This window comes from Lampetra fluviatilis, chromosome 9, assembly GCF_964198595.1.
Source record: "Lampetra fluviatilis chromosome 9, kcLamFluv1.1, whole genome shotgun sequence".
Taxonomy (NCBI): domain Eukaryota; kingdom Metazoa; phylum Chordata; class Hyperoartia; order Petromyzontiformes; family Petromyzontidae; genus Lampetra; species Lampetra fluviatilis.
In genome coordinates this window covers 4659504-4679047 of record NC_136283.1, presented here as the reverse complement: position 1 = coordinate 4679047, position 19544 = coordinate 4659504, and the positions used below count along the sequence as shown (strand labels likewise).

The 19544-nt window shown below is 48.8% G+C and overlaps 1 protein-coding gene across 1 annotated transcript in view; it reads right to left on the bottom strand.

Moving 5' to 3' along the window:
- LOC144934271 (uncharacterized) overlaps nucleotides 1-19544 on the bottom strand; it is a 42584-nt gene that overhangs the window by 13509 nt on the left and 9531 nt on the right. Inside the window, exons 4-12 of the mRNA XM_078859951.1 lie at nucleotides 11450-11670; nucleotides 9587-9768; nucleotides 8441-8636; nucleotides 5586-5605; nucleotides 4850-5040; nucleotides 3934-4073; nucleotides 2701-2849; nucleotides 2152-2256; nucleotides 608-834 (exon numbers count right to left, since the gene is read on the bottom strand). Coding sequence (XP_078716077.1) covers nucleotides 608-834; nucleotides 2152-2256; nucleotides 2701-2849; nucleotides 3934-4073; nucleotides 4850-5040; nucleotides 5586-5605; nucleotides 8441-8636; nucleotides 9587-9768; nucleotides 11450-11670 — 1431 coding nt within the window. The remainder of the gene's footprint in view (nucleotides 1-607; nucleotides 835-2151; nucleotides 2257-2700; nucleotides 2850-3933; nucleotides 4074-4849; nucleotides 5041-5585; nucleotides 5606-8440; nucleotides 8637-9586; nucleotides 9769-11449; nucleotides 11671-19544) is intronic.

Sequence of the window (19544 nt, the reverse complement as noted above, 5' to 3'; positions counted from 1 at the left end):
ATTTTAATGAAAATGCTTTCGTTTAGAAGTGGCTGCATTTTGTGAAGACGGAGCGCCCCTATGGTGTTACATGTTCGGGAGCGTGATAGTGACGGTGTTGATTAGGCTAGAGGAGCTGCTATATAGCCTTGATGCGAGACAAATCAAATATTGGGGCCCAACCTGACCAATTGCCGCACCCCCTGAGCTGATGATGTAGCTACTACGCCACTGGGGCAAATGCCTTTCCACTCTTTAGTCAGTCACGGGCGTAGTTTTGCCACGTTTGACCACGCGGGTCACAGCACGGCGTGCTAACCACTGTGCCAAAAGCGCTACGAATACGGAATGTAATTTTCAGGGTGGAAATAAATGCAGCTGCTAGACAGGATGCGATGACGGCCGGTGGCCGAGACGTACGACGAAGCGGCAGCCATAGGCATGCCCGGGAGGACATCGTCCACGGAGATGGAGCAGTGAACTCAGCTCGTGCACAGGACCGCAAGAGATGTCGAGCGGCAGCTTAGGGAGAGGCCCCTGGCGCTTGGCAGCGGACATCGACCGCGGCTCGTGACGACGACGACGACGACGATTTATACGAAACGACGCGTGCGGCACGGCGGCTCACCCTCGGCGCCGGTCTGCGCGAGCGTGCGGCGCGCCGTCCCGTCCAGCGCGGCCACCTCGATGACGCGACGCCGCGGGTCGCTCCAGAAGAGCCTCGACGAGCAGCGGTCGACGGCCAACCCGGCGGGCACCGCCAGCAAGCCGCGCGCAACCTCCCGCACCGCATCGCCGTCCAGAGCCGCGCTCGCCACGCGCGGGCGGGCTCCCACCTCCGTCCAGAAAACACGCCTGGCAAGAGAAACGCGTGTGGGGGAGGGGGGGAGGGGGGCATATTTAGATTCCATTGCTGTCGACCCGTACGGTTTACTCCGTATTCATGTACAGGGAAATTGAGTTTTCGGGGCAGCGTACGGCGTACAGCCGTTTCAATACGGGCAAAATGTTTTTTTGTGTCTATTTTGTTTGTGTTTCTCCCTTGTGGTGATGGGACTTTGTAGGATGAACGTTGAGATTTAAAGGGGCACGGGGTGACCAATAAGGTCTAAATTGGTCAGTAATAAGGTAGGCGCTGATAAGGGGTTGACAGGCACGAGATTCGCCAAGCCACGATGCGTAGACTCGATCTTCGAAGATGATTCTGATGCTGACGGTGGGGGGCATAGAATCCCCGTTCACGTAAGCCTGTTTTTTTTAATGATCCATAGAAAGTCCGTAGAAAAAAGTGGTTGGAAATTCCACGAGAAAAGCAAAACATTTTTGTTTATGGTTCCGTAAAAATGTATTTCTGTTAAGAATAACTGTTAAAACCGCCACACGAAGCACCCACACGAGTCGACGTGCACCGTGGAGATAGAGCGGTGAAATGGGCGCGTGTGCAAGAACTAGATGGATCGTTGCAACGTGAGATCAATTCTCAGACCACGTCTTGACCCCAAACTGGGGAGGGCGGTGGAAGGGGTGAATTGTTACGCGTCTAATGCCCAGCCCTCATCGTCTTGTGGTGGCGAGATGTTAACTACCTCGCCTGGTATACAGGAGGTTGTGGGTTCAATCCCAACCCTGACGCCTGCTGCTGTATATTTGGAGTTTGCAATGTCTCCCCGTGGTCTCTCCACATTAAGAATCATGCATTCGAGTATTTCCACGTGATCAGCCACTTCATTGGGCTGTCATTTGTGGCCAAGTCGCTTTTGAAAAAAAGTGATATAGCTCAGTGGACCTTACCTGGTAAAAGAAAAATAGTTTTTTTTTTATCTGCAAGAGAGAATGAATAGGATGGCCCATTGGGGTTCGAGCACCAACTGCAGATAGACTCCTCAAATGTGTTGTGCATCATTCAGCCTTTATAAATGTTTTAGCTCATCTGGAACGGGAGCTGAAAATTGTGCCAAGATGTCAGGAGAGATGCATTGCCTGAAATTAAACTGTGAGACGAGAGAGAAGAGCAAATGGAATAGAGAAAATAGACCCATCACATTGACCGATGAGGAAAGGCGTGTGGTCAAGACAAACGACGCTGCGGCGGCTGAGCGAGGCAATGTGTCCCCGAGAGGACGACCTCCGTGGAGATGGAGCGATGAGACCAGCTCGTAGCGCCGAACTCACCGAGCCGTGGGGTGCACGACTATAGCGCGGGGTCGCGCGCCGGCCTGCGAAAAAAATATCCTTCTCTCCGAGCCGTCCAGGTTGCTCATTTCGATTCGGAAAACCCTGCGGGGGAACGGCACGACGCGGCGTTAGTGCTGCTGGATGATACGACGTGGATTTACACGGCGCCTGAACGCGCACGCATCTCTCTACACCGTGGGCAGGAAACCACAGGCAATCCCCGTGTGACAGAGAGAGGCGGTCAAACACAGGCGGAGGATAAAGGGAAGGGCTTGAACGTTAACTTGAACGAGGAAAGGGAGTCGACCAGCACGGATGGCTGGGGGGGACGGAGTTCCACACAGTGGGGCCAGCAGAGGAGAAGGAGCGACCGCCCGCTGAGTGACGGTCGACTGGGGCCGTTACTAGGTGAGAGAGGTACGAATGGACGTGGCACCTCATGACGTGACACGGACACGTACGTATGTATGTTGAACTTCTTTCGCACCGTACGTAGCCGAGCGTGCCAATCGGAGGTGATAACATTTTGGGGGCGGGCGGGCACACCTGGGCAGGGTCCAGTACATCTTCCTGTGCAGCCAGTCGACGGCGAGGCCTAGCGGCAGGCTTGGGTTGGAGGCCACGAGCACTTCCTTCGCACTGCCGTCGATGTCCATCCTCTCAATGCTCCGTGTGGCAGAGCTCACGAAGTACACCTGGGGGCGAGGGGGAGCGGGACGTCAGCTACGACGGGTATCCGTTCGTAATATACGGTCACTCGAAGGCGCCGTGGGTGGATCACGCAGAAATGGAGCCATTGAGACCAGCATCATCGTACGACCCTTCATCGTGTCTCGTCACGGCAACTGCATGTCTCTTTTCTAGGGCCTTCCAAAGTTTAATCTGCATGACGTTATCACTAAACCGTGTGCTATCTAATATGACTATGCCACTCCATGGCATATAATGTTCTGTTTTATCAAATTCTGCTAAAGGTTCTTTGACTAAACCACCAACTAATCTACATAAGTCTATTATCCTTCACTCTTTGTTCTAAAACGTGTCTTTGTTTTCTTGTCTTCATTTGTCTTATTTCATTTCCACTTTTTCCTGTTTTCTAGGGAGCTTTGAGATGCGTGGCATTTAAGCGTTTAAGTAATCCAAATCCTCATCCAAATATTTGTTTCAATGAAACATTATGTGTCCGTCTGTGAGTCCGTCAGTCACAGCAATTGAGTGATCTTCATCAGAGTGCAGTAAGGAAGGGCCCATTCTGACCAGGAGGAACCATAAATAAAATTGATGATGAGCTCCGTAACAACCTACGTGTGACCTTTGATACTCGCAATGAAACTACGGCCAAAAATATTCATCATGCGAATATTATTGAGTGTTAGCAATGTCTAAACTCTCATTTCATTTTTCTTCATGCTTTATTACCAAAAATATTAAATACAAAAAATATTCCTAAGATTTTACAATAAAAAAAATTGAATTCTTGGGAGTTGGGGGCAGCGGGGTGGGTAAGGAATCTGATTGGCCCCAGGTTTCCACGCGGTTGACCTACGAGCCCTCGGTATTAACGTAGTGAGATCCAGGCACTGCTGGGATGGCATTGCAGGCGCACAACGATCAGCAAGCAAGGCACGACGGCGCGGCGGGGAATGGGATGGGACATGCGGATAGCGCCACGGCGAGCTTGTCGTGCCCCCCACTAGGGGGGATAGAAGGGGGCAGCCAGGACGGCAAAGATCCCCATCCCGGGGGAACTGAAATGCCTTGGCCCCGCACGCCCGGTACCTTGCGCTCAACGGGATCGTAGTCCAGAGCCGCCACCTGCCCCACGCTCAGGCCCTCCCTGACGCTCCGGAACCCCGAGCCGTCAAAGTTGATCCTCATCATTCGCACGCCGTTGGAGAACAAGAGGAACGGCTGCAGTTCTAAAATGATGTTAATAAAAAAACATCAACCGATAAGTGTAATTCTCATTTCTAACTGTGAACCTGCAGAGGTTTATGGAAATATTTGAAGCACAAACGCGTCATCATCATCGTCATAAACCAGTATTTGGTTCGTGAAACTAACACTCTGTCTATGCAAGTTTAATTTGTTTCACACCGTACGTACTATAAAGTATGTTTCTATTTTATTTTACCAGGTAATGCCCACTGTGCTATATAGCTCTTTTTTTGGAGCGACCTGGCCACAAATGATAAGCTCAACGAAGTGGCTTATCGCGTGCAAATTTATAGCAGCCAAATAATCTTAAACGTGTGACGTTCATATTCTTGGTTCTTTCGGTAAAGTCACGTAGAATGGAAATAATAAAATAATATAAATATAAAACAATACAAATTCTCACAAGAAAATTTTCTTGCTGTGGATTTCACACCTGATGATAATTGCTTGTGTTGCAGTCGAAACGTCGTGAGAATTTTTATTGTTTTATATTTATATTATTTTATTATTTCCCTTCTACATGACTTTACCGAAAGAACCAAGAATATGAATCCCTGCAGTCACGAAAGCTTTAAATCTAAATTTAAATCAAGAGTGTGACGTTCATTTTAAATGTGGAGGGAAAACCCGAAGGACCCGGAGAAAAATCCACGCTCAAACTCCAATATGTACAGCAGGCGTCAAGGTCGGGGATCTAACCCCACGAAACCTCCTGCACACCCGCGGGCGAGGGAGTTAACATCATCTCCGGCCGCACCTGGGTCTGTCGCCTGCGAGCGCGGGTCCTGCGGCACGAGGCTGATGGCCCCGAGGCGGAGGGAGGGCGGGCCGGGCACCACGGACACCGTGTGTCCGCCGGTCCTCCTGTCCAGGCGGACGATGGTGGACGTGGCCCCGTCTGCGAAGTAGATGTCCCGGGCCCACACGGCCAACCCCGCCGGCTGGGAGCTAGCGGGTAACACAAGACGCGGCCAGCACACACGATGCAGACATCAGCAGCAACACGCCGAACGCACGGGCATGGAACATTACGTAACTCACGCGTGTGACATCGGACGCATCGCACACGATGCACAGACGAATGCCAGGAACGCACACGACACACACACACGATGATGATGAAGACAAGGATTCCGCCATATAAAACTTCACAGACTGTTGCGGGCAAGTTTTGTTCGCGAGCACCTATGAAGGTCGACATCACGGCCTTTGTCTTCCCAGTGCTGATGTTTACACACCACGGCAGCTACTTATTTATGGCTGAGTCGACCTAGAGGAAGCCCAGACTCGGTTTAGATATTCGCTGGTGAGGTCATTGAGTCGGGAATCAAACTTGGATCGCGAGGTTTTGTCGCACTCTGCACTAACCACAACACAGCCGTTCCCCATATGACACGCACACACACGTGCGCACGTGACGTGCACACGACATGCACGCACGACACACAGTGCAATGCACGAAGCATCGAACACACGAACACAGGGGGATTCACCTAAGCCAGGGGTCTGCAACCTTTAAGACATAAAGAGCCACTTGGACCCGTTTCCGAAGGAAAAAATAAACTGGGAGCCGCAAAACCATTGCAACATTTAAAACAAATATAACACTGCATATATTGTTTCTTACCTTATTGCTATATACAGGATCGTGCAGTCAGCTGTCAATCTGAATAAAAAAAGGACTTTTTCACTTAACAATGTAAAATATATTTTTGCAAATTAATAGCTAAATTACCTGGTTAATGGGATTTTTGCTCCTGAACCTCAGTGCACAGTGTCTGCACATCAGGGCTGTAAGACGTCACCTTCATTTTCACACAGGCTTGCAAGCTGTCATCTGTGAGGCGTGATCGATGTTTGTTTTTAATATAGTTCATGTTGGAGAAGACCTGCTCACATACATATGTGGAGCTGAAGATCGACAGGACTCCAAATGCATACTTTTTCATGTTTATATAAGTGTTGGGGATGGCATTCCATGTTTCGAATACAAGTTTGTCCTGTTTGGGAAGGTTTTCAATATCACTCCATTTATGATTCTGAGCCAGAATGGCCTTCTGACGGGCAACATCCTCAAAGGTAGCGGTCAAGCATTTGAACTTGGACACCCATATATCTTTGTCGGCTATATCGGCCAGTTCCATCTCAAGATCAGGTTGACTTACACCTGCAAATGCAGTCATATTCAATAGGGATGGATCGATCGCCAGGGGAGTGACAGGGAAGGATAATGTCGTTTTTTCCTCTCTGAACTCACAGAATCGTTTCCCAAACGAACTTTGCATTGTGGTGATTGCAGACTTGAAATATTCCAAATTTATCGTATCATGACTTTGTTTGAACTCTCTCAAAGAGGGAAAGTGAGACAGTGTACCTCTCTGTAAATCTTTGACAAACACTGTCAACTTGCGCTCGAATGCCAAAACCTCCTCCAGCATGTGCAGGGCTGTGCCTCCTTTCCCCTGAAGGGTTGTATTTAGCGTGTTTAGATGTGCTGTCATGTCTACCATAAAATGTAATTTTTCCAGCCACTCTGGCTGTTCCAGCTCAGCAAAGGTGAGCTCTTTGCTGCCCAGGAAGGTTTTTACTTCTTCCAAACATGTGACAAAGCAACGGCAACGTTATTGCCTGTCACCGGGCGGGCAGTGTGGAGCGGAGCGGCGACCTGTCAGCAGCGGCAACGCCAGAGCAGGTGTCACAGTGCGCCTCCTCCCCTCGCTAGCATCCACCCCGGAGCCGCGGTCAAGGTTCAAAAGAGCCGCATGCGGCTCCGGAGCCGCAGGTTGCCGACCCCTGACCTAAGCCATTCAGTTTCAAATTACAATATAAATATATAATTAACACTCGGTGAGATGGAGGCATCTATGGCACAGTATGCCATTCTATTTTTGGACAGCTGAGACGACACGTGGTGATCTTGAATTGGGCTCACTCTCCAAAGCAAACCGAGGACAGCTATCGAGGTTAATTGGAGCAATTGTGTTGATGTCAGTCCCACACCGAAAGACGCCATTGACCTGTCAGTTGTCGGAAGCTAAGCAGCCTTGAGCCTAGATAGCGTTGGAACGGGCGATCGCCATGCTCACTAACAGGTGATATAGGCTCCTGCGGGGCTGCGGAGGGCATTGCAGCAAAAACGCCATTATTGGACTGTGCTATGCCCCCGTGTCTTGGCTCCCTGTCACGGCGTCACTGAACACGCCCTCGATACAGGCCAAACCCGTGTCTCCGTGTTTAACCAATGATGGTAGAACTGGTCCAGACAGGTCTGCCTGCCGTTCACGCAATTACAGCAGCCGCCTTTTCGTCAGAGGTGTCGATCGGTGCTGATGAAAAGCCAGGGGGGGGGGGAGAGGGCTAATTAAAGCCCGCGGGTGGGATACACGTGACCCACCCCGAATCGTGAGGACGATGAGCCAATTGCAAGGCAGCAGCGGTGGTGGTGGTGGGAGAGGGAGGAGGGGGGCTGTCACGTATCTCAAAAGGAGCCGAGTCAAAACAGATGAACCGCTGATCGGTGACGTGTTCAAGTGCAGAGGAGCGCAACATGAACCCAGCAGCGTTCCGGCAGCAACAGTCGGTTTTTTTGACAAGAGCCGGGTCTTCGAGGCTTGTAAGCTGAACCTAACCCTCGCGAGTCCGACAAGGGTTAGAGTTCATTTGTGGGTGGGGGAGAAAGTGAATCGGGCTATTCTCGCGAGAATTTAATTCGCAAGTTGACGGTGCCCCCATCTGAGCCCCATCGCTGCTCGCGTGCCGGGAGGTGGCCAGCAGATGGCAGTGCAGCAATGGGTTCGATTTCGCGGATTCTGCGAGCCGGTGCCGTGCAATCGACGCGACCTCATGCGGAGAGCCGCGAGTTTCTCGGCATCGAATTTTGTCTTCTCACATTCGGGACCCTCCTGAGGCCCGAGTCTTGAGGCTCGGCGACCCTTTATTGGATGAATAGAGGGCAGTACAGGCTGGTCTAGATGTCTTGTGACCCACCTTGTCTTTAAATATCGCGCCGTGAGAATTATTTTATTATGTTTTATTTTTATTATTATTTCCATTCTACGTGACTTTACTGAAAGAACCAAGAAGATGAATCCCTGCAGTCACGAAAGCTTTAAATCGAAATTTAAATATAAAGTTTTAGATAATTAAATGGGGGGGGGGGGGGGGGGGTCACAAGACATCTGGACCACGCTGTACATTTCCAAATTAACATTAAGTTCCGTAGGTCAGCAGAGGGAAGGGGGCTTGCTGATGGGTTCGGGTGTTGCGAAAGAGGGGGGGGGATGGTGGCGGGGGAGGTGCTTCATACCCCGTGGGCAGCCTGAACGATTTCCCGTTCCTGCCGTCGTACTGCGCCGAGCGAATGAAGCCGTGAGCTCGCGGCCACCCCCGTGGCCTCGGCCCAGAAGAAGCGGCGAGAGCCTGGGTCGACGGCGAGGGCCGTGGCCCTCGTGGCGAGACGCTGGACCCGCGACGGCGACGAGCCCTCCAGGCTGCTTCGCCAAATCCCGGGGGCAGCGGCGCTGTCCGACACCCAGAACAAGCGCCTGGCGGGGGGAGCACACGGGCGCGCGTGTCACGAGGGGGGGGTCACGGCAGAGGTCGCAACCGGGTACCCGATACCCGTACCCTACCCGATACCCGTACCCTACCCGATACCCGTACCCTACCCGATACCCGTACCCTACCCGATACCCGGCTACCCGTACCCGGCCGGGTACCCGTTTGCGACCCTAGTGCGGCCAGGTACGGGTACGGGTAGGCCGTGAGTCACCGGTGAGTAACCGTTTGTCACTCATTTCGGGTAGGGTACGGGTAGCGTACGGGTACCCATACCCGGCCGGGTACGGGTAGTTTGCGACCCTGGTGCGGCCGGGTACGGGTACGGGTAAGGAATCAAAACCCGTTTGAGGCCTCTGGGTCACGGTGGCGGTTGGGCGATTGGGTGGCTCGGAGGTCGGAGGGGTGGAGGGGTTCTGAGGGCCGAGCCGGGGAAGCTGAGAACGCTGGCTTCAGATCTGGCCGCCCAAACGTGATTTTGTCTTTTTTTTTAAAACCAGGTTCTCAAGTGTAGCGAGGTTGATCGTCTCAAGCTGGTCACAAATGATGGCTTACAAAAAAAAACCCAATCCATGATTTTTGTTCTTTTTCACGTAATTTGCTAAATTTCATTCGTGAATTATTCTTTTTTTTCACGTACGACGATCCTGTCGGGGAGCATTACATGTGTACTCGGATGTCTATGGACGTAACTTTTCAAACTCTGCAGCTAGCAGTATACCACCTTGTGTCAGTCAATGTCCCTGGAAGAGGACATCACATGACTATTTACTCACCCCTGTACAAAGACAAATTGACTCGGGTAAATGTTGTGCCTGATGGGGGGAGAAAACGAAGTTTATTCCGCACGAAAACTCCCCTATCTTTTCAACAGCAATGCAGTTTTCCATCTGTGTGTCCAATACGAGACTTCTCACAATAGAACGTTGTTTTGTACTTGTTTATGGGGTCGAGTGCCAGGATGGTGGGTAGAGTGGCTTTCTCCACGAGCCGCCTTCTGACGCCACTGCCCAGGTCATGTTCTTCAATTGTCCCCTTGTCTCTGTCGCTCCAGAGGATTTTATTCGTGACCCAGTCAAGAGCCAGCCCAGCAATGGCTCCGTTCACCAGCACAACATTCTGTTGTGACGAAAGCACAAATATATTCACGTGGTTAGTACAGTAATGACAAGCTAGTGTTCCAAATTTTTTTTATAAACGCCAAGTAAAGCGGTACAATAATTAGCCTCGGTGTGGAATGTTTGGTGGCGTTGCCTCGCTGCCAGATGTCTGCAGTTGTCATGGATTTGCTGCAATGGATAAATGATCAATGGCTTGCTATCCCCCCCACCCCACCCTCTCTCTCTCTCTTCACCTTTGTCCAAACGTCCGTTGTGGTGAACTCTGTCTGGTGTCTGTTCAATATGTGTTATGGCTTTGCAACTCGCAGATGGGAGTGGTTAGAGCTGTCCATTAAAGGGTTTTGCTCACTCTCCAGGGAAAGTTGACACTCAAAAGACACATTTTGAATTTTGTCAAAGGATTCTATTCGTGGATATTTGATGTATTGCTTCTATATTTTGGTTATCAAATGATTAAGTGGAATGACTAACATATTTTAATTAGTCAAGAGTGGTGTGCTTCCCGTTGCATTTCAAAATCAGTTTCTTCATGTGACACTGCCCACATTGATTTGGAGGTTCTATATTCACTGCACTGTAATGGAAGGCAGGGTTGAACAGCACCTAAAGCAGTTTCCAATAGATTTTTGCCTAAACTCAATGTGATTATGTGTAGGGAGTCAAAGGATTTGTCTGCATGTGCTAATTTAAAATGATCGATATCAGCCCATTGCTTCTCAAGTTATAGAGGTCACGCGTCTTCTGGTTACTGCTATTCCCGAAGGGACTCTCATTCAATGCAATTGCTGCGGCTTTGTTGCTGTCACTGCATGGGACCCATCGTAATTTCCTTCATAAGTGGCTCCGACGAAAAGCTTTCCTCAAGTGTAACAATGGGTGGGCAGGATCGGAGCAAGGATCTGTCCATGGTGCTGAAACATCAGCCAGGTGCCCGTGCCCCCATCTGGATTTATTTGCAAATGGCAAATCATTTTTTGGGTATTTCCCCCCCCCCCCCATTTTTTTGTATTGTGCTACTGATGATTTCAGAATTGCATTTGTGTTTTGATCGCGTAAAGGTATAATGTCAGAGTTTGTAACGGTAACCCTCCAGCACCCGACCAAAACCAGTAAAATCAAGTTGTCACGTGGGCAATTTGCAAATAGATTTTGCTAATTAGCAAAACTAGAATGTGTTTTTAAAGGGCAAGGAACATTTTGATACATTTGCATCCGACGTTTCCCCGGAGATTACATCCAGCATAATCAGGTTGTTAACAAGAGCTGGGATCTCATATGATCACACGTATACAGTGTGCTGTGTCTTGAATGAGGAAACGTTTGTGGATAAAAATGATGTTGATAATAAGCGACTATGATGTGTACAATCTCCAAAGCGATAGTGTCTAAAACATGATGATGATCATTTCTGATTTTGGTGGTGGCGATAATGTATAAACAATATCTCAAAATTATATAGAGTAATTAAAAAAAAATCGTGGTGATGATTTATAACGATGGAAACGCTACTCAACACTGCACAGTGTACCGAACAATAATGATGAATAATTACGGCGATAATAGCAATAGTGGTCACGATCTATCCTTCTGCTTGCTGACGATACTCCCGATGACCATCATCACAATGATTGTGTCGTTGTTGGTGACGCTGCTGCTGTCGCTGCAGTAGCAGCAGCAACCTGCTGCTGTTGATGGACCTGATGTTGCGTCCCATCCACGCGCACCGCCTGTACGGCGTGCGAGCCGGCGCAGGCCCAGTAGAGTCGCTCCCCGGCCGGGTGCGAGGCGAGCAGCAGGCCGGGGCACGCGGGGGCTGCCAGGCTGCGCTGCCCCGTGCCGTCCGCGTTCACCGCGTGCACGGAGCCCCCCAGCGCATACACGAGCAATGGGGGGCGCCATACTGTGGGGGCGGGGGGGGCAGGGGCAGAGTGGGGGCGGGGGGGGGGCAGAGTGGGGGCGGGGGGGCGAGTGGGGGCGGGGCGGGGGGGGGCAGAGTGGGGGCGGGGGGGGGCCGAATGGGGGCGGGGGGGGGCCGAATGGGGGCGGGGGGGGCAGAGTGGGGGCGGGGGAGGGGGCAGAATGGGGGCGGGGGGGGGGCAGAGTGGGGGCGGGGGGGGGGACCGAGTGGGGGCGGGGCAGAGTGGGGGCGGGGGGGGGGCCGAGTGGGGGCGGGGGGGATCGAGTGGGGGCGGGGGGGACCGAGTGGGGGCGGGGGGGGGGCGAGTGGGGGCGGGGGGGGGCGAGTGGGGGCGGGGGAGGGACAGAGTGGGGGCGGGGGGGACCGAGTGGGGGCGGGGGGGGGCGAGTGGGGGCGGGGGGGGGCGAGTGGGGGCGGGGGAGGGACCGAGTGGGGGCGGGGGGGACCGAGTGGGGGCGGGGGGGGGGCGAGTGGGGGCGGGGGAGGGACAGAGTGGGGGGGGGGCTGGGCAGAGTGGGGTTGGGGTAGAGTGGGGGCGGGGGGGGACCGAGTGGGGGGCGGGGGGACAGAGTGGGGGGCGGGGGGACAGAGTGGGGGGGGGGACATAGTGGGGGGGGGGGGGACAGGGTTGCCACGTTTGAGATGTAAAAAAACCGGGACATTATTCCGTAATAGCCCGGTTTGCGTCGGTCGGGGGATGCGTTCCTGAAAGTTGCAGCGACGAACATCGAAACGACGCAAATCGAAGCAATTGACGGGGTAGGCGGAGGCGAAGGCTGAGAGGCGACGGATACGAGCAGGGACGGACGACGCTGCCGGCGACGTAAGTGTGGGGTTGAGACGACGCAAATCCAGGTCGTGGTATCAATGACGTGACCGACGTATTTGCGAAACGACATAAATCGGGGTATTACTGCAGTGGACGATAAGAAAATATCCCAAGATATCAAAATAGGAGAGGAATGTAAATGCATTGCGTAAGTAGCGTATTATTTACACTTTTTTTTGTAATACCGGGAGGGTTGGCGGATTTCCAAGGACTTCTTCCACAAATAGAGGATGTCCTTGGAAAACCAGGACGGGTGGCAACCGCAGATGTATGTTGAACGACGCTGTGACCCAGTGTTTTAAAAGCGGTTTGGAAAAAGGGACCGATATGTGCAGGAAAACCACCGGTATTTGCAGTACGTAATATCCCGCCATGAAGGTCGTAGTATATTCCTTGATGGGGCAGCGTCTTGGCGCAGTGGCCACACTTGCCACACTTGCCACACAAAAGCGTCTGGGTTCGATTCCTGACTCGAGTGGCTTTTTGTGTGAAGTATGTACAGTGTACGTTCTCCCCGCCCCCCTCCCCCTGTTCTGCGTGGGCTTTCCCCGAAGCCTCCGGTTTTTCCCCATAGCTGAACTAAGTAGAGTAACTGGTGTTGGTCTATATCCCCAATGTTCTGTTATAAAGAATCGCCTGCAAATCTACTCGACTGATTATTAGGCACGGCAGCATGGCCCCATGCTACTAAAACTTGGCAGGAATCTCCTGAAAAAGAATACATGAGACTCCGCGAGGCTTTCGTGCGTAAACAATTGTATTAAGTGTTTTCTATTGTATTTAACATACATATAGTATACTAAACAATGTAATCATCTAGTTAATAATATGATATACCACGTAAATATATAAATCTAATGGTTTCAGCCGAGTTGTTGCACCAAGATCCGTAAATGTTTTTCAATTCATCTGGCTTATTCCAGCTCTGCGAAATAAAATGCGAAGGCTAATTTGAATGATGTACATATATAGATGTAAACAATATTCATGGCATTAACATTTTCTAACAGAGCATTAAAAGGTTCGCCCTGTCAATCTTGAATTTGGAGCTTTCGTGACTGCAGGAATTACTCTTTGGTTCTTTCGGTAAAGTCACGTCTAAAGATAAAATAATAAATTAAATAATAACATACGACGTTTCGATTGCAACACAAGCAAGCAATCGTCATCAGGTATAAATGAAATAGCAACAAAAAATTTTAACCAGAAAACTATTATTTAATTTATTATTTTATCTTTAGACGTGACTTTACCCAAAGAACCATAGAGTAGGTCGCCCTGTCGTGTAGATAAAGATAGAGAAAGCTACGGAAGTGACGTCAAAACTACTCTATTCTCTGACACAGGGTGATTGATGACGCTGCTATCTGCAGTGCTATGATTGGCCACTTGGATTTCTATCTTGTGACATGATGCCACGAACTTAATTGGGGTGGGGGGGGGTAGTTATAGAAACTCGTGATCGATATCATTCATTGAATTCCATATCGTTGTTGATGCGGTCCAAATTCCATTCTACATTAGTCAAGAACGGTATTCTAAAAACCAAGCCATTTATATTCTTGGTTCTTTCGGTAAAGTCACGTAGAAGGGAAATAATAAAGTAATAAAAATATATAACAATAAAAATTCTAACGACGTTTCGACTGCAACACAAGCAATCATCATCAGGTGTGGATGTATCAGGAGACAAAGGCGGCCGGGCGTGGTGCTGGCCACCCACCCCCTCGTGTGCCGTGCCGGCCTTCATAGGTGCTCGCTAACAGCACTTGCCCCTACCAGTCTGTCAAGGCTACCCGGGGTCGTCTTTGTCTTTCGTGAGAAAGAGAGCAACGGTCTGCTGAAGGATCTCCTAACATCTTCTTGGTTCTTTCGGTAAAGTCAAGGGAAATAATAAAAGAATAAACATAAAACATAAAAAATATATATATAATGCTTTATTTTCATTATTTTATTATTTCCCTTCTACGTGACTTTACCGAAAGAACCAATGATATGAATCCCTGCAGTCACGAAAGCTTTAAATCAAAACCAAGCCACTTGTCATGTTCGTTCTACCCAGCACGAATGCCGGGTGATTGATGGAACCCTGCTCTAGACGTTCTCAGCCAACATAACAATTCTCACGAGTTCGTCACCTGGGAGCGATATCTTCCGTGAGACCGAAGCACGCGAACTCGCCGAGGTGGGGGAGACGGCACAACGAGTGAGTCAGTTATTGGTGAGTCAGGTGTAGGTTTGGCTGATTCACGTGCGCGCGCGCGCGCGTATTTTGACTGTAAAAAAAACCTCGCGTGTCTCCTTCATTGGCCGTATCACGGTTGAGAGACCGGGGGCCTGCAGCTATGGCCGCGTGAAAATATTTGAGGAATGTCCACGTAAATAACGACTCTCTCTCTTTCTCTCTTGCAGCAACAGCAGCGTCTCTAAACCTGCGTCTCCAGAAGACGTTGCACCCACACTCCCAGAAGCGCGTGTGTGCGTCGTTTGTGCTTGAGCCTTGTGCACGAGGCAAGTTGCATGCAGCTGTAGTTGAGCTAGCCATTAAACATGTTACCTAATGCTGCGAGTATATAAGCAGCGCATGAAGACTGGGACGTCTAAATGGCTGTGGCTATGGCTTAAGGTGGAGAAAAGAAGTTGGATTGAGAGAGGATACATTGTGAAGTTGTGGAGCGAGTTCAGCAGGAGGCAAGTCTAATTGGAAGAAACGAGAGGGGTGGAGTGTATAGTGAAATGAAGAAGCTCAATATTTGAGATGATGGAGGACCTGCCATAGGACAGAGGACGAACGAAAATTATGTTATTTTAATGTTTTCCCATAATGCAGTTTTTTTGGGGTTGGTCGCGACAACCTACATGTTGCATTGAGATGTTTGGTTCCATGCAAGTCTGAACACTCGTTCTCGCGCAATCTTATGAGTCCAGTCCCATCGCACTGATCACACGGTCAGCTGTTTGGAACAACACTTTTAAGTTTGCAAAACTGGCTCGGACTCGAGGATGGATCCCGAACATGCCACTGGCAACCCGTGTCCAGGTCTTTGGGCTGGAGGCTCAAACTGCGCTGGCCGTATCCCCTCCACAATGTTTTCGCGCGGGTACAGCAGCCGATTAAATGTTATGTAAGCTTAGATAATGATCATACCGTGCATTCTGGTGACCGCTCTTGTAAGCTGCTGTATTTGCAAGCAGGTCGTATTGTATTTAAACAAGCACTTAAAGGTATTTGATGCGTGATAGCAATGTTTTTGTTTCTAACTTCTGTAAGAGTCCACAAAAATGCGTAACATTCCATATTTTTTTTTGAAGATGCTACTAAAAATAGATGTGTTTATTTTTTAAAAAATCCGCCACGTAAATGCGTTGGTACGAATTCACGCACGTCGCTTTAGCGCGTGTCTAAGCATCGAAAGATAGAGATGATGATGATGTCTGCACCGCACTCGGGACACCACGGATTGTTTCGTGGTCGGCGCTTATCAAGCAGCGCATCTGCGGGCAGGACAAACCGCGGTGGCGGTGGCGATTGCGTGCGCGCTCTCTGCGTCTGTAGTATTACCCAGCGTGGTTTTTGTGCGGGTGGGGGGGGGGAAGAGAAATTAGGGCACCCTAAACTATCGCCTTTTTTTGTTTCTTCCTTTTAAATCGCCGCTGTCAGACACAACACGTTGGGAGGTTGAGTCACGGCGCTGGGCACTGCGCAAGGGAGCGCGACTGGCGCTGCTGCTGCTGCTGCCGCTGCTGCTGCTGTTGTTGCCGTCTCGTAACGTGAACTGGAGAACGAGTTGTATCACAACAGGGTAAGGTGCACGCCCACATGCCCCGCGGCGCGTCGAGCCACTGAAGAGGCCTCGTGACGAGTTGATGGGGGCCTCTTTTTTTTCTTCTTCTTGGTTCTTTCGGTAAAGTCACGTAGAATGGAAATAATAAAACAATAAAAATAAAACATAATAAAATAATTCTCACGACGTTTCGGCCACAACGCAAGCAGCCGTCCTCAGGTGAAGAACAGGTCTGTCAGAAAGACAGCGTCTGAATGAACACCACCAGGCTTGGCAGCGTATATTTAAGCTGGGTTGGTGGGGGAAGAGCTCCTTGACAAAGGAATTTGCATATCATATGCAAACTCCCAGCTTAAATATACGCTGCCAAGCGTGGTGGTGTTCATTCAGACGCTGTCTTTCTGACAGACCTGTTCTTCACCTGAGGACGGCTGCTTGCGTTGTGGCCGAAACGTCGTGAGAATTATTTTATTATGTTTTATTGCTTTATTATTTCCATTCTACGTGACTTTACCGAAAGAACCAAGAAGATGAAACCCTGCAGTCACGAAAGCTTTAAATCGAAGGGGGCCTCTTTGTTAAACAGAGGAAGCTCGCAGATTTGGGGTGACCTCTGCCGCGAATGAATCAAGGTCTTGGAGAGAGCCCAATTCATTTTTTTTATCTTTCTCTCTCTGTGGTCTCTCCACAGGGGACTGATTCTATAACACAATAACTAAACGACCACTTGCCTAATATAGGAATGGAGGATGCTCATAACTTAGTGCAACATTCCATTCGCGCCCGAACACGCCACAACAATAACGGCGATTCATCTTCTTGGTTCTTTCGGTAAAGTCACGTAGAAGGGAAGTAATAAAATAATGAAAATAAAACATAATAAAAATAATAAGAATTTTTTATAATGTTTTATTTTTATTATTATAATAATAATTTTTATTTGTCTTCTTGGTTCTTTCGGTAAAGTCACGTAGAAGGGAAGTAATAAAATAATAAAAATAAAACATAATAAAATAAAATAATTCTCACGACGTTTCGGCTACAACGCAAGCAGCCGTCTTCAGGTGAAGAATGAGACACTACCAAGCTAGGAGCTTATATATATAAGCTGGGTTGGAGGTGGAAGAGCGCCTTAACAAAAAGAATGTGCATATGAAGAGGAATTTAGCATATTCATGGGAAATGCGTAGGAGGTGGGCGGGGGGGTTTCAAAGTCATATTATGCCCATGCATTATGCAGGATCAGCAGCACCAAGGGGGGGTGCAGGGAGTAGCATTAACAAAGGAAAGGAATGTTAATGATATGTAGCTGCAGTTACTAAACAACCACGTAGAAAACTAAAGTATAAACTGCATAGCACCATCAGTATACTTACTATACTCTACAATAAGCTGAGTTACTAACAGCAAGTAATACATTACAATTCTACGTCGTAAAAATTATATAATATGCTTCCATCTAAACTTTATTCTCTTACATCACACGAGCATATACCGTACTATATACTGCCATAGATAAACCCAACATTAAATTATATACTGTATTGCTATAAACCACCCTATACCTTATACATTTTAATATAACACTATGTATTATTCTACCCACCCTAATGTGTATCGAAATGGTTTATTACGTCCTTCCAATGATTGCTAAGCCAGAATCCATCTTCTCGGTTAAAATTGTCTCTGTGTTTGTATATGTGGATCGCCTCATGAACGAATCTCTCATGGTAGCCAGATGGCTTGCAGAGAACCTCTGTCTTGGAGAAGTCAATGTCATGTGAGCCCACTGAGTTGTAACAGTGATCTGCCACGGCTGAGGTGTTTGTCCTACCGTGTTTCAGGTCAGCTTTATGTTCACGGATGCGGTCCGAGACATGTCGTTTGGTTTCCCCAATGTAACTGCTACCACAGAGGCAACTTAGTTTGTAGACGCCAGGGTACTGTATGTCTGGTTCCAAACAACATGTCTCGGACCGCATCCGTGAACATAAAGCTGACCTGAAACACGGTAGGACAAACACCTCAGCCGTGGCAGATCACTGTTACAACTCAGTGGGCTCACATGACATTGACTTATCCAAGACAGAGGTTCTCTGCAAGCCATCTGGCTACCATGAGAGATTCGTTCATGAGGCGATCCACATATACAAACACTGAGACAATTTTAACCGAGAAGATGGATTCTGGCTTAGCAATCATTGGAAGGACGTAATAAACCATTTCGATACACATTAGGGTGGGTAGAATAATACATAGTGTTATATTAAAATGTATAAGGTATAGGGTAGTTTATAGCAATACAGTATATAATTTAATGTTGGGTTTATCTATGGCAGTATATAGTACGGTATATGCTCGTGTGATGTAAGAGAATAAAGTTTAGATGGAAGCATATTATATAATTTTTACGACGTAGAATTGTAATGTATTACTTGCTGTTAGTAACTCAGCTTATTGTAGAGTATAGTAAGTATACTGATGGTGCTATGCAGTTTAGTAACTGCAGCTACATATCAATAACATTCCTTTCCTTTGTTAATGCTACTCCCTGCACCCCCCCTTGGTGCTGCTGATCCTGCATAATGCATGGGCATAATATGACTTTGAAACCCCCCCGCCCACCTCCTACGCATTTGCCATGAATATGCTAAATTCCTCTTCATATGCACAATCTTTTTGTTAAGGTGCTCTTCCACCTCCAACCCAGCTTATATATATAAGCTCCTAGCTTGGTAGTGTCTCATTCTTCACCTGAAGACGGCTGCTTGCGTTGTAGCCGAAACGTCGTGAGAATTATTTTATTTTATTATGTTTTATTTTTATTATTTTATTACTTCCCTTCTACGTGACTTTACCGAAAGAACCAAGAAGATGAATCCCTGCAGTCACGAAAGCTTTAAATCGATTTTTTTATTTGTTGTATTGTTATTATTTTATTATTTCCCTTCTACGTGACTTTACCGAAAGAACCAAGAAGATGAATCCCTGCAGTCACGAAAGCTTTAAATCGAAAAATAACGGCGGTGTCCAAACGAACCCAACGCGGGTCCCACCTGGGAGAATCCGAGGTTCGGTGACTATTTTCTTTTTAGGTAAATAAATTACGATTTACTAATTGCGAGGTGAGATGCTCGAATAGCAACAAAGCCGTGGAGGTCAGGAGTTGATGGTGACGTCGTTGCGTGTTTGTGGCAGAAGGAAGAAAGCAATTGGAGAGGAATACCAGCTGCATGAGGACG